Below are 15,727 nucleotides of genomic sequence, written 5' to 3' on the forward strand. Positions count from 1 at the left end.
GCAGGCGGATTAAAGGCAGAGGAGGTTTCCTTCACTCCTCCGCTCTCCTCCCACCTCCTCTCATCAGTTCTTCTGTTGAATCCACCTAACAGCCTTTTCACAGGTACAAACTAATCCGTGCCTCAGGACAAACCTTCATGTAGGTTTTAATCCGCATCCTCTGCGTTTGCAGCATTTGTGCAGATAAAAGATGGCGGCGGTTTGTCTGTCAGCCTCAAACAGCCACAGAATCCATCTACCCACTGAAAGGAAGGTCGGAGGTCACGGAGTGGACAGCAGGTCTGCTTCATCAGGTTAAACGCTTCAGTCCACACAAGGATATTCTGAAATCTGAAATTAACAACATCCAGGACAAAACACACTCAAAGCCTCTGAACGGCCAATCACAGCCTCTGAATCCACCTGTAGGAGGAGCTTAGGTCCAGATCTCAACTGTGACCTGTCAAAACATCTGGACATGATGGAGATCTGAGTTTTTCTCAGAACCCCAAGACCAGAACACACGGTCTATGTTAAGACCAGAAACAAAGAGTCAGTTTTCATTTTTTCATTGTTTTTGCTGTTTTCATTGTTTTTACTGTTGTGCTATTTTTACTGTTTATACGGTTTTCAATGTTTTTTACTATTTTCATTGTTTTCACTTTTTTTTTTTTGCTGGGTCTACTTCCGGTCCAGAGTCTGACCCGGGTCCTGGGTACTGATGTAGTCATATCTGTCAGTTGCTGGTGGTTTGGTCCTGGGTCTAATCCAGATCCTATGTCCTGGGTTTAACCTGGGTCCTAGATCTAACCTGGCTCCTGGGTCCTGACGTGGTCGTATCTGTTAGTTGCTGGTGGTTTGGTCCTGAGTCTAACCCTGGTCATGGGTGTAACCGGGGTCTCAACTCTAACCCGGGTCTTGGGCCTTACTCCAGTTCTAAGTCCTGGGTCTAACCCAAGTCCTGGGTCTAACCCGGGTCCTGGGTCTAAACCGTGTCCTGGATCCTTTGTCTAACCTGGGTCCTGGGTCCTGATGTGGTCTGTTGGTTGCTGGTGGTTTGGTCCTGGGGCTAACCCCAGTCCTGGGTCCTGGTCTAACCTGGGTCCTGGTGGTTTGTGTGTTGTTCTCAGGTCTTTGTAAACTCTGTTCTTCTGTGTTGGTCTTAGATGTTTCCTCCTCAGTCCTCGTGAGTCTCTATCAGTTCCAACCTCCACTTCCTCCTTGGTCCGGCGCTGACAGACTGACTGACAGCTGATTGGACCGTCAGTCCATCCAACCTCCACTTCCTCCTCAGTCCGGTGCTGTATCAGACTGTACCAGGCTGAGCCGGTTTCCTCCTCAGGTATCTGCTCACCACTTCCTCCTGTGTGGACCAGGACTGGGAGGATCCAGGTTCATCAGGACTGTCACGGCGTCATCCTGTCATCTTTATTATCAGGAGACGACACTTCAACCAGTCAGGAATGGGTGGAACGTGGAGCTTCAGGACAATGGGACTTTTAACCCTGATCAGTTGAACCTGTAAAAACACAGTTTATTCAAATGGATGGAACCACCTCATATTCATACACCATCAGTTTACAACAATAAAGTCCCATCAGTGGAGGCTTCATTCACAAAGAAAACCTCATGTCAAACATTTTAATAACAGTAGTTATTGAAGTGTTTAATTTATTATATTTAAGGTAAGTTAAAAAAAAAAAGAAAGATTAAAAAAAAAACTCATTTAACTTCACAAACACATATTTTCATGTTTCAAGAAAAGTTCAAGAACAGTTTGTTTGGATCATGTTTTAAAAATGTATTATCCCGTAGTTTGACCTGTCTTTTGTGTGTATATTGTTGTGTACGTAGCAAATATAATGTAAAGTAGTTTGTGTATATTTTAACCTGTAGTTTGTGTGTAACCTAACATGTAATTTTTTAAACAATGTTTTTTTTTTTTTTATTTTCAATAGAAAAACATACATAACACATCAACACATGCCATGCTAATTGTACAATAAAATGCAAGCTGACCCCACTGTGCGCACGCACACACACACACACACACACACACACACACACACACACACACACACACAAAACTGTGTAGGAGAAAAATAAAATAAAAAATCCCCCCCCACACACAAAATAATAGTAATAATGGCACACACACACACACAGACACACACACACACACACAGACACACACACACACACACACACCAGAAGTTGTCACACTCAATAACCTTACAGATAAGTAGAATCTATTGTTGTTTTAGAAAGTCCATTAAAGGTGCACTGGACACACCTCCTCAAATTCTTGGGCTTTACCCCTAATTACATAGGGTTAGCTTTTCTAATGTAGCAGACATTGCCATCTCTCTAAACCAGTGGTTCTCGAATCCGGTCCTCGAGGGCCGGTACCCTGCGTGTTTTAGATATTTCCCTCTTCCAGCACATGTGGTTCAATTAATGATCAGCTCATCATCCAGCTCTGCAGAAGCCTGATAACGATGTAATGGATTCCAGGTGTGATGGAAGAGGGAAATATCTAAAACATGCAGGATACCGGACCTAAAGGACTGGATTTGAGAACAACTGCTGTTGTGTTTGCTTGTAAATTTGCAGGTATTTTAACCTGTGGTTTATGTGTATTTTAACCTGTGGTTTATGTGTGATTTAATGTGTATTTTGTGTGTATTTTAACCTGTAGTTTGTGTTTATTTTAACGTGTATTTTGTATGTATTTAACGTGTATTTCAACATGTATTTTGTGTGTATTTTGTGTGTATTTTAACCTGTAGTTTGTGTATATTTTAACGTGTAGTTTGTTTATTTTAACGTGTATTTTGTGTATTTAACGTTTATTTTGTTTGTATTTTAACCTGTAATTTGTGTGTATTTTAACATGTATTTTGTATTTTAACATGAATTTTGTGTGTATTTTAACGTGTAGTTTAGATTTTAATCTGTGTTTTGTGTGTATTTTAACCTGTATTTTGTGTGTATTTTAACCTGTAGTTTGTGCGCATTTTAACATGTATTTTAACCTGTATTTTGTGTATTTTAACCTGTAGATTGTGTGTATTTTAACTTGTAGTTTTTGTATTTTAACCTGTAGTTTGTGTATTTTAACGTGTATTTTATGTATTTTAACCTGTAGTTTGTGTGTATTTTAACCTGTAGCTTGTGTATTTTATCCTGTAGTTTGTGTATTTTGTGTGTATTGTTAAGATGTATTGTGTGTGTATTTTTAACCTGTATTGTGTGTGTATTTTAACCTGTATTGGGTGTATTTTATCCTGTAGTTTGTGTATTTTAACCTGTACTTTGTGTATATTGTAACTTGTATATTGTGTGTATATTATCATGAACTTTTTGTGTATATTGTGTGTAGTTTGTGTGTATATTGTCCCAGTGTAGCTAACCTTTATTACTATTTTTTTTTGGGTTTGTTTTTACATGTTCCATATCTGTTCCTCCTCTTCCTCCTTTTCCTTAGGTGTCTCTTCACCTGTTTCTTCATCTCTCACTGCGGAGCCGCTCTCTATCCTGCGCATGCTCCTTCTCTCTCTCTCTCTCTCTCCCTCTCTCTCTCTCTCTCTCTCTCTCCCTCTCCCTCCCTGCAGCTGTGCGCGCGCTGCTCTTCACCTGTTCAGGTAACACCTGTGAGCCAATCAGGATGAGGCTGAATCGGCCCGAGCCTCATGTCCGTTAAACCCGGACCTAGTGGTCTCAGTCTGATCCGGATCATATCGGGTCCGGGTCTCTGAGGGGGGAGGGGGGCTCAATTATCCCACAGTGTGAAGATAGGTGGCGCGTGCTGCTCGGAGGTCTCGCGCCTGCTTGTGTTGCAGTGACAGGAGGCTCGCGGGGAGGTGTCACGTAAACGGCTCTGAACCCCGACCCGAACCTGGACCAGGACCTTCAGACCCGGACCCTCAGATCCGGACCCGGATCAGGAGTTCGAGGCCGGTTATTTGCTGTGAATGTGAGGGAGGACACGCGCAGCCGCCCGTTGCCGTCCGGTTCTCCGGAGCCTGCCGCGGATCCCGGTACGTATGTCCGTCCGTCTCCTCTGCTCCACGAGCCAATCACAGCGCGCGCACCTGAGCCGCATCCACCTGAGCGACAGGTGAGAGTGGCGCAGACAGGTGCGCGCTCCCGCCGCCCGCTCCCGCTGCATTAGATAGAGGTTTAGAGTCAGCGGAGGAGCGGAGGGACTGTCCTCCTCCTCCCCGGCCTCCCTGCTCCGTCAGCGGCCGAACCGGCAGAAGAGGCCGCGGAAGAGCAGGTCTGTCCCCGCGTCCTGCACCGCCACTCCCAGCAGTCAGATCCAGAAGCCCCTGCTGAAACCTCTGGTTTGGTCCAGGTAGACGGGACCAAGCCTGTCTGCTGGTGGGGACCCCCCCCACACACCCACCCACCCACCCCCAGCCCCCTGGTTCCGCGGGCGGACGGAGCAGGCAGGTCGGAGGGGAGGAGGTCTGTCCCCGCGTCCTGTGCCACCGCTGGAGCATCCAGAGACAAGCAAAGGAATTCGGTCCCAGGATGAACTGAGCGGGTGCTTCATACTGAGCCCCGTCTTCCTCCCCCTGTAACCCGGGTCAGTCTGGGTTCAGTCCGGGTTCAGGTCTGCTGTTAAATTTGTCAGAATAAACGGCGGATGTTTGACCTGACGCACATTATACAACTACAGGCCGAGTCTAAGGCTTATGTAACCCCTGCTCCGCTCCTCTGCACTGGGATCCACCGGGCCGACGGATCCGGACCCGGCAGAGCAGGGTGAGGCCTGGCGGGTGACCCGGCAGGTGACCCGGCAGGTGAGGCGTGAAGAAATACGCAAACTGGAGCAGCAACACACCGACAAAACACTAAGAATAAGGCACCAAAGAATAAAAAAGAAAGAGAAAATCTGTCAATCAAACAATAAATAAATAAACGAATAAATAAACACACACTTTAGTCTATTTATTTATTTATTCGTGTATTTATTAGAAACAGTTAAAGACGGAACAAATGAAAGTGTTCTGTGCGTTCGGCGGATGCGCCAAAAAACAAAAACAAAACAAAACAAAAAAACTACAAATAAACAACAAATAAACACAAACAAAATTAACAACAAATAAATAAACAAAAAGCAGCGGAGGATGGAGATCAACAGGTCCAGGGTTAATGTGGGACCAGATGAGGAAGACCGGCCGTGGTGTGCGTGTGTGTGTGTGTGTGTGTGTGTGTGTGTGTGTGTGTGTGTGTGTGTGTGTCGTCTCCTCCTCCTCCTCCTCCTCCTCCTCCTCCTCCTCCTCCTCCTCCTGTCAGACCACAGTCTCTCCTCATCTCAGATCGGTCGGACGGGGACGCGGCGCGTCTGTCTCCAAAAACAACCCACAAACAAACCCCAAAGTCCCGCAGAGCAGAGCCGGGTCCGCCGGGCCCGGAGTTCCGCTCCAACTTCATCAAGTGTTGACAAAGTGCAGTCCGGGTCGAGGACCGGGTCCTGGATTTACTTTGTGGTCTGTGCTGGTTGTCAGGGAGCGGGAGGAGGAGGAGCAGCGGATCCGGATCAGACGGACCCCCATGCGGACTGACATGATGGCGGAGGGTCCGCGCGGCAAGAGGCGAAAGCAGGCCAACCCCCGGCGGAAGAACGGTACGAGCCCGCACACACACGCACACAACACCCGCACAAAGTCCCGCAGAGTCCCGTAGACTGCCCCGGCTCCGCCCGAGCCGGTCCGCGGGGGTTTGGGGACAGGGACCGAGACCCGCCAGGTTCAGGTCTTAACTCCGGCAGGGAGAACCGTTATCCAGACAAGAGGACCCCGGGCACCGGGTCCGTTTCCGGGTCCACATAGTCTGCTGCGTTCTGCAAACTCATTTGCACAAATTTCCACACTTTGTTGAACTTTTTTTTAATCACCGAGATCCGCGAAAACCAGGAACCAGAGTCTGATGAAAACACTTCATTTATTTCACCGTTCATTTGTTCCAGTCCGTTGATCTTCGGTCATTTTCTTCTTCTTTTTTCTTCTATTTCTATTTTTACTCCTATTTTAAAATCCGGTATATATATATATATATATATATATATATATATATATATATATATATATATATATATATTTTTTTTTTTTTTTTTTTTTTTTTTTTTTTCTTCCGTTTTTAGTTTTTATTAAAACTCGTCACTGTTTCTTCAGTTTTATTCGTTTGTAGCAGCAGATGAATCTTTTTTTTTTTTTCTTTTAACTGAACCGAAAAAAAAAAAACAACAACAACAATAAAAGCTGATGAAAATAATTCGTCATTTAATGCAAACGAAAAGGAAGGAACTGAACAGCAATTTACTGATTAAATTTATTTTTTGTGAAAAGTGCAGGAAAAACAGTGAAAATAAATGTATTTTTTCCGCTGGTTTTATTTTAACGCATTCGGTTTTTTTTTTTTTTTTTTTTTTAAGGGTCAAAGTTTAACAGTTAATTTAACTCTGAGCCTGAGTCCCGGTCTGAGTCCCGGTCTGAGTCCTGGTCTGAGGGTCTGAATCCCGGTCCTGGTCCTGGTCTCGGGGGGGTTTGATGGCTCAGGAGGAGGGGGTCCCAGTGAAACTGGATCCAGGCCCTGGGTCTTTGTGTGCTGGAGTCCAGCTGTGTGTTCAGCTGTTTCTGGGTCCAGTCCACATCGATCCGCTTCACACCATAGATCTGGGTCTGGACCCTCCATGTTGATGGGAGTGTTTTGGTTGAAATGAGGGACTGGACTTTGATGTTTGTGGTCATGGTGCTGATGTGGATTCGAGTGGATCCAGATCTGGGTTCAGGTTTTATCTGGACTGTGATGAATCCACGTCTTTTCTCTGTCGATGCTGAACGTGTGTCTGCAGTTTGTGTTTTATGTTGATGAAAAATGAGAAGTTTTAGTGGAGAATAAAAGAGTTTAGTGTCATTATTTGGTTTCAGTTTGTGGATTTAAACTGTTTTAACATTTTTTTAAAAAAGACTTTATTTATGTGTGTGGATTGGAGACATTTTCTGAAGCTGAATGTGTCTAAGGTTTTGGGGAAGTCTTCTGTTTGTCTGTGAATTCAGGTTCTATTGTTCTATCATCGGTTCCGTGTAGATTTAACTCCTGTTAATGTCGAGGTTGTTGGTTTATTTTCAGTTTTTCTAGAATTGTTTCCATCTTCTTCTTCTCCTTTTTCTTTTTCTCTCTTTGTGGACATTTGTGCTTTTGGGTAAATATGTAAAAGTGTAAATGTGTCCTTTTAGTTTAGTCCCAGTTTAAGTTTTTTGTGTCGTCTTTAATTCCAACCCTGTGGACCGTCTGCTGGTCCTGATGTGGACGTGGGCGTCTTTTGCTTTAAGATCTTGACAACATGTTTATGGTTCTGCAGTGTTTCCTCGGATGCCACATTGTCTGTTTTCCATGTCCACGCCTTTTCACAGCGGCATCCTGGTCTTCCTCTGGACACCCTGTCCGTGTCCTGGTCTTCCTCTGGACACCCTGTCTGTGTCCTGGTCTTCCTCTGGACACCCTGTCCATGTCCTGGTCTACCTCTGGACACTGGGTCCGTGTCCTGGTCTACCTCTGGACACCGGGTCCGTGTCCTGGTCTACCTCTGGACACCGTGTCCGTGTCCTGGTCTACCTCTGGACACCGTGTCCGTGTCTGTGTCCGTGCCCGTGTCCTCGGCGGTGGCTTTTCCGGAGCTGTGTCAGCCTCCTGTTGGACCATTCATGCCACATGTCTCACAGACGTGTCATTGTCCCACTGTCCGTCCACTCTGCTGCTGTTTACTGCATAAACCTGCTCACACTGAACCCAGCTGGACCTGGATCTAGACCTGGATCCCAGACCCGGACCTGGATCCCAGAACCCATCCAGGAAGTGACAGGAAACACTTTAACATGTGTTAAATAAAAGTCACAAAGTCTCTTTGAGCTTTGTCCTTAAAGCTAAGGAGAGACATGAGGACAAAATGTGTCCAAGGTCGAACATGATGAGGATTTATAAACCACCAGGGCTAGGGCCAGGATCAGGACCAGGATTCTTTATCAGGACCAGGACTGAAGGAAAAGACAAAGACAGTAGAGATGGGACCTTATGATCCACGATCTGACAAATGTGTTTGTTTCACATGTGACATGGAAGACACATACAAATAGACACGCAAGACAGACATGAAAAGACACGCAAAGATAGAAAAGTAAAGACAGACAAAAAAAATACATACAGACAAGTAAAGACAGACATGAAAAGACAAATACAGATAGACACATAAAGACAGACACAAAAAGACACACAAAGATAGACATTTAAAGACAGACAAAAAAAAGATACATACAGACACGTAAAGACAGACACAAAAAGACATGCAAAAACAATAAGACAGACATGAGAAGACACGCAAAGATAGAAACGTTAAGACACATGAAAAGATACGTACAAATAGAGATGTAAAGACATTATCGAAAAGAAACGTACAAATAGACATGTAAAGACAAACACGAAAAGATATATACAAATAGACATATCAAGACAGACACGCAAAGATAGACACATACAGACACTTAAAGACACAAAAGAAAAGAAACTTACAAATAGACATGTAAAGACAAACATGAAAAAATACGTACAGTCCATCCTTCTATCCATCGTCTTCCGCTTTATCAGGGTCTGGGTCGCAGGGGCATCAGCCTGAGTAGAGGCTAAAGCTGTGGCCCGCTTAGCCTGCTGGTTCCTGTCAGCTGCCTCAGGAGTCCCAAGTGCCAGCCAGGCCCTATAGGACTCCTTCAGCTTGATGGCACCCCTTACCGCTGGTTTCTGCTTGCGGGTTTGGGGCTTGCCACCACAACAAGCACCGGCAACCTAGTGGCCACAACTCCGCACAGCTGCATTAGCAATGGAGGTGCTGAACAGGGTCCATTCAGACTCTATGTCCCCAGCCTCCCTCGGGATGTGGTCGAAGCTCTGTTGGAGATAGGAGTTGAAGATATCCTGGATAGAGGGTTCTGCCAGGTGTTCCTGGCACACCCTCACTGTACGTTTGGGTCTGCCAGGTGTGACCGGTATCCTTCCCCACCATTGGATTCAACTCGCCACCAGATATTGATCAGTTGACAGCTCTGCAGCTTTTCTTCACTCTAGTGTCCAAAACATACAGCGGCAGGTCTGAAGAAATGACTACAAAGTCAATCATCAACCTATGGCCCAGGGCGTCCTGGTGCCATGTGCACTTATGGACATCCTTGTGATTGAACAAAGTGTTTGTTATGGACAAACTGTGTTTTGCACGGAAGTGCAATAACGGAACATCACTTGGGTTCAGATCAGGCAGGCCGTTCCTCCTAATCACACTGTCATTGCCCACATGAGCGTTGAAGTTCCCCAGTAGAGCAATGGAGTCCCCACATGGAGCACCTTCCAGTACACCATCTAAAGACCCCAAGAAGGCTGGGTACTCTGAACTACTGTTTGCTGCATAAGTACAGACAACAGTCAGAGCGCATTCCCCAACCCAAAGGCTTAGGGAAGCAATCCTCTCATTCACCAACGTAAACTCCAATGTGCATGCGCTGAGCTGGAGGGTTCCAAGTAACCCCACACCTGCTCTGCGCCTCTCACCTTGGGCAACTCCAGAGTGGAAAAGAGCCCAACCCCCGTGAGGAGATTGGTTTGAACCCTCAAAACATACAGATAAAGAGGAAAAGACACGCACAGATCGACACATAAAGACAGACACAAAAAGACATGAACAAATAGACACATAAAGATGAGTAAAGAAAGACAAAGACAGAAGTAAATGTGAAGTGTCATCAAATAACGTTTGTTATGATGTGCTATATAAACGGCTGGGCGATAAAATGCTAACGATATACAGTACAGGCCAAAAGTTTGGACACACCTTCTCATTCTTTGCATTTTCTTTATTTTCATGACTATTTACATTGTAGATTCTCACTGAAGGCATCAAAACTATGAATGAACACGTGTGGAATTATGTACTTAACAAAAAAGTGTGAAATAACTGAAAACATATCTTATATTCTAGTTTCTTCAAAGTAGCCACCCTTAGCTCTGATGACTGCTTTGCACACTCTTGCCATTCTCTTGATGAGCATCAAGAGGTAGTCACCTGAAATGGTTTCCTAACAGTCTTGAAGAAGTTCCCAGAGATGCTTAGCACTTGTTGGCCCTTTTGCCTTCACTCTGCGGTCCAGCTCACCCTAAACCATCTCGATTGGGTTCAGGTCCGGTGACTGTGGAGGCCAGGTCATCTGGCGCAGCACTCCATCACTCTCCTTCTTGGTCAAATATCCCTCACACAGCCTGGAGGTGTGTTTGGGGTCATTGTCCTGTTGAAACATAAATGATGGTCCAACTAAACGCAGACCGGATGGAATGGCATGTCACTTCAGGATGCTGTGGTAGCCATGCTGATTCAGGTTGCCTTCAATCTTGAATAAATCCCCAACAGCGTCACCAGCAAAGCACCCCCACACCATCACACCTCCCCCTCCATGCTTGACGGTGGGAACCAGGCATGTAGCATCCATCCGCTCACCTTTTCTGCGTCGCACAAAGACACGGCGGTTGGATCCAAAGATCTCAAATTTGGACTCATCAGACCAAAGCACAGATTTCCACTGGTCTAATGTCCATTCCTTGGGTTTCTTGGCCCAAATAAATCTCTTCTGTTTGTTGCCTCTCCTGAGCAGTGGTTTCCTAGCAGCTATTTGACCATGAAGGCCTGATTCACGCAGTCTCCTCTTAACAGTTGTTGTAGAGATGTGTCTGCTGCTAGAGCTCTGTGTGGCATTCATCTGGTTATCTGTTAATTCATCTGTTAATTTGCGATTTCTGAGGCTGGTGACTCAGATGAACTTATCTTCAGCATCAGAGGTGACTCTTGGTCTTCCTTTCCTGGGGCGGTCCTCATGTGAGCCAGTTTCGTTGGAGCGCTTGATGGATTTTGCGACTGCACTTGGGGACACATTCAAAATTTTTGAAATTTTCTAGACTGACTGACCTTCATTTCTTAAAGTAATGATGGCCACTCGTTTGTCTTTACTTAGCTGATTGGTTCTCGCCATAATATGCATTCTAACAGTTGTCCAATAGGGCTGTCAGCTGTGCATCAACCTGACTTCTGCACAACACAACTGATGGTCCCAACCCCATCAATAAGGCAAGAAATTCCACTAAGTAACCCTGACAAGGCACAGCTATGAAGTGAAAACCATTTCAGGTGACTACCTCTTGATGCTCATCAAGAGAATGCCAAGGGTGTGCAAGGCAGTCATCAGAGCTAAGGGTGGCTACTTTGAAGAAACTAGAATATAAGATATGTTTTCAGTTATTTCACACTTTTTTGTTAAGTACATAATTCCACATGTGTTCATTCATAGTTTTGATGCCTTCAGTGAGAATCTACAATGTAAATAGTCATGAAAATAAAGAAAATGCGAAGAATGAGAAGGTGTGTCCAAACTTTTGGCCTGTACTGTATATCACAATATAACTTTTCCTGGATAGAAATATGAGACATGCTTGATACACTTGTAATAGAATTTGTTCATTCGTGTTTATGAAATAGCGCTGCACCAAACCAGTCACACCAGACCTACGTCAAGTTAGGTTGACGCACACAGCACAGGCTGAAGAGCAGCTGCAGCACACATGCTAATGTTTGGGCTGCAGCGGGAGATAATGAGTGTTCTCTTGGGAGAAAAATTGACCAAGAACTCGGGAGACCGGGTTACTGAAAAGTAGGGTGTGGACTGTTTTGGTTCTGGCGAACAGCAGAGGCATAGAAGCCGGAAGTGGGATGTTCAAGGCATGTGGCTTCACTTTCGGTTTATGCCAGTTACAGACCTGAATTCAGAGGTATGCACGGATTGACAGACAGGGGGGAGGGGGCAAACCATATGGCCTGTAAAACTGAAAATGAAACTTAAGATGCTTATAAGATGGGGGTTAATACATCTTAACATGGGGGGCTGGGGGGAGACGAGTATAACGGGGAATAATACATAACAGCGAAGGGTGGGTTAATTGTAAGAGCAGAGGGAGGGACTTCTCCATAAGTACCACAACCTCTCTTTCTCCTTCCCTCCCCCTCATCTTCACAGCTAACTTATGAGAAACAGAAAATTTAAGCTTGACAAAAACAGTGATTTGATGTATATCGTGATACATATCGATATCGTCTGATATGAAAAAATTATCGTGATAGGATTTCTTTCTATTTCGCCCAGCCTGATTTGAATTAAATTTGACCCATAATTTGACCTGAAGTAGGTTTAATGGAACCCTGAACCAGGTTTAGTCCAATCCCGAACCAGGTTTAGTAAAACCCTGAACCAGGTTTAGTCCAATCCTGAACCAGGTTCAGCGGAACCCTGAACCAGGTTTAGTCCAACCCTGAACCAGGTTTTGTCCAACCAGGTCCAGGTGCATGAAGAACCCTAAGTTCAGCCCAAACTAGACTGGTCTGAAGATGTGAGTTTGAGTTTGACTCAGTTACTGTTTTTGACACAGTATGTGATGTTTAACTCAACCTTTTCTGTCGTTTACTTATTACTTTTGACTTATTAACTTTTTTAAGTTGGCACAGTTTTTATTTATACATCTTTTTCTCATAAAACCTGACGTCATCTTGTCTTCTATACTGTCATCGGTTTTAATTAATACAGTCTCACTGGTGTACAACATTAGATTTGTGTCCATATACTTTTGGGGGTGTGTCCATATATATTTGGGGATGTGTTTATATACTTTTCTGGGTGTGTCCATTTATTTTAGGTGTGTCTCCATCCCATAGTATGTCCTTGTGTCTCCCCAACACAGTGCACTGTGTTGTTGTTGTTGGAGGAGGAGGAGGAAGAGCAAAAAGAGGAGGAAGAGGAGGAGGAGCAAAAGAGGAGGAAGAGGAGGAGAAGGAGCAACTAAATATAATAAACTGGGAAAAAACTGAAACTTGGCCTCCTCCTCTTTGTCCTCCATCCTCAGAACTTGACCATGTGGAGTTTCAGACGTGACCTCTGGGTCTCATTCATCTATAAATCTATAGATTTTGCAGACCCCCCCAGGTCACTGTTGGCCAGAATAACCCCCCCCCCCCAAACTCCTACGTCTAACCCTTCTAACCCTTGTTGTTGTTGTTGTTGTTCTTCTTCTTCTTCTTCTTCTTCGCCATCTCCTGGGCCTCCCATGATGCCTCTGTGCGGTGGTATGGTGGTGTGTGGATGTGTCTGAACTTTGCGATCTGTGTATTTCAAGGTGACTGACATATACACATCATAAGCCCCTCCCCCTTAACCATGTGCACATTTTCTTCATGAGTGAATTCTGGTGACATTATGTCGCCGTTAGCCTAAACAGGCCGATTCACCACCAAGGTCACAACACAACAGAGGAACGCCACAGACACGCAACCACAGTGAGGTGATGGAGGAGGAGGAGGAGGAGGAGGAAGAGGAGCAGGAGGAGGAGAAGGATGAGCAGGAGGAGGAGGAAGAAAAGCAGGAGCAGGAGTTGGAGTGATAACTGAAAAATCTGCAGTTTTTACTTGGTTTAGTTTAGTGGGATTTTCACCACAAACTCAAACTGCCAAACAGCCAACAACTGTGTAACGACTAAGGGTGTAATGGTGCACTTGTATGCTGGGACGCCATTAAGGGGGGGTAAATTAAAATTCATGGGGCCCAGCTTTTGTGGGGGGGCCCATAGAGAAGTGGAGGGGTTCCAGTGGTTACAGGTTAGAAGTTGTGAAAATTTTGTGCCAGATCCGCTGTATAATAGAGGCATAAAAGTCTGGAATCGGACATTGAAAGCATGTTAAGTTTCAATTTCGGTTCATACCAACGTAAGTTATGTTAGTTATGGACCCCCCCTCCCCAGTCCAACAGATCGACAAGAAAGTGAATTTTATGACGGATCTACAACGTTTACCTTTCATGGGTTCCACAATTGGTAGCTCGTTTGTACCAAACCGTTTGGGACCTTCGATACAATATAAAGGTGTACCGAAGGAATACCTGTAGCCTATCTGAGGAATGCAAACACCCAGGAAGCAGGGTGGCGGCAAGCAGAACCCATGTGCAGGGTTTCCCCTATAGACATTCTGCAGTGGCGCCACACTGCTGCTGAATTCTCAGCGTTGCTGCAAAAAAACTCCAGAACACTTTATTTTGAGGCTGGGGCGGCGACAAGGGGGAGTAAACATGACAACAGAAAGTATAACAGAAGCACAGAAGCCGGGTCAGACATTCAATGTGGGTTTCCGGTAGTTACATAGTGCACCCCCCCCCCCCCCACACACACACACACACACACACACTCCCACTGGTCTCTTTCACTGTACCGAAAATGTATCGATAACGTACTGAACCAAAATTTTTCTGTACTGTTACACCCCTAGTAACGACACAACTCTCAGGGTTCACAGGGTTCAGGGTTACAGGGCTCAGAGTTCTCAGGGTTCACAGCGTTCAGGGTTCACAGGGCTCTGGGTTCACAGGGTTCTCAGGATTCACAGGGTTCAGGGTTCTCAGGGTTCAAAGTTCTCAGGGCTCAGGGTTCACAGGGTTCAGGGTTCACAGGGCTCAGGGTTCACAGGGCTCTGGGCTCACAGGGTTCTCAGGGTTTAGGGTTCATAGGGTTCAGGGTTCACAGGGTTTATAGTTCACAGGGGTCAGGGTTTAGGGTTCTCAGGGTTCATCACGTTCAGGGTTCACAGGGCTCAGGGCTCTCGGGGTTCAGGGATCAGGATTCAAAGCCCTGCAGATGTTTATAACGTCCTGTTTGTAGAAGAGCCAGAGGTCTGGATCTCAGCTGAGACCTGGACCATCAGTCAATACTGTAGTTCATTCAACCTGTCCAGACCCCCACCCCCCACCCCCTTCATTGGTCCCTCCCTCTCAGGGATGAGTCTGTTTGATTGGCCAAACTCCTGCGGCAAGGTCACACACATGGAACAATCAATAACGGATGGTTGGGTGGAGTCACATGACATGTGAGTCCAGACTGGCAGTGTTCAGCCAACGGATGAATGAACGGATACATACAAGCCCCACCCACTCTGTCTGCCCTGGTCTCATCTGGTCTTAGATATTCTCACCTGGGCTCACCTGGTCTCATCTAGTCTTAGATCTGTCTGTCTTTGAGTTCTTCTCTGTTCTGATTCAGGGCCAGTTTGTGTTTAGACTGTTTCAGTTTCCAGACTTTTGTTTGTAAATCAACTTATTTCAGGTTCATGTTGGACTGTGTTCACATTCTGTTTTTCATGGGTTTATGTCACATTTTTTATTTATTTCTTTTTTAATTTAACCTTTATTTAACTGGTTGAGTTAGTTGAGAACTGATTCTCATTTCCAATAATGACCTTGATGTATTTCAGTCTGTCTTTATTTATTTACTTATTTATTTATTTATTTTTTACATAGTTTGAACCTTCTGGTTCTGTTTTTGTTGGAATAGTGTCATATTATAGACCTCAGTGTTCCTTGTTGGTTCTTCAGACAGATCTATGTTCTGACCTGCAGAACCCTCCTCGTCCCGTCTCTTTGAGTTCTTGTCTTGTGGACGGGTTCACCTCCTCGGATCAGGAGGACTCCTCCGTCCTCTCAGCCTAAACCTCCTCAGGCCACATCAGGTCAGCAGGACTCACAGATCCACCAATTAAAGTAATGAGGCTGAGTAACGCCGAGTGCGATCCGGCCTCGGGGGAGTCCTACTCCACCGGGTTCGACTTCACCGGGTCCATGAC

The 15,727-nt window shown here is 45.4% G+C and overlaps 1 protein-coding gene across 3 annotated transcripts in view; it reads left to right on the forward strand.

Annotated features, from left to right (window-relative positions):
• The first annotated feature begins 3,799 nt into the window (after positions 1-3,799).
• zeb2a (zinc finger E-box binding homeobox 2a) overlaps positions 3,800-15,727 on the forward strand; it is a 49,532-nt gene continuing 37,604 nt past the window's right edge. Inside the window, exons 1-2 of one of the 3 annotated variants that reach the window (XM_030124188.1) lie at positions 3,800-4,019; positions 5,496-5,614. In XM_030124188.1, the coding sequence (XP_029980048.1) occupies positions 5,542-5,614 (73 nt within the window). In that variant the 5' untranslated portion in view covers positions 3,800-4,019; positions 5,496-5,541. Of the gene's footprint in view, positions 4,020-5,285; positions 5,615-15,727 lie in introns of those variants that run through there. The other 2 variants (XM_030124187.1, XM_030124186.1) reach the window with 2 other exon arrangements.

The sequence above is a fragment of the Sphaeramia orbicularis genome, chromosome 21 (assembly GCF_902148855.1).
Source record: "Sphaeramia orbicularis chromosome 21, fSphaOr1.1, whole genome shotgun sequence".
Classification (NCBI taxonomy): domain Eukaryota; kingdom Metazoa; phylum Chordata; class Actinopteri; order Kurtiformes; family Apogonidae; genus Sphaeramia; species Sphaeramia orbicularis.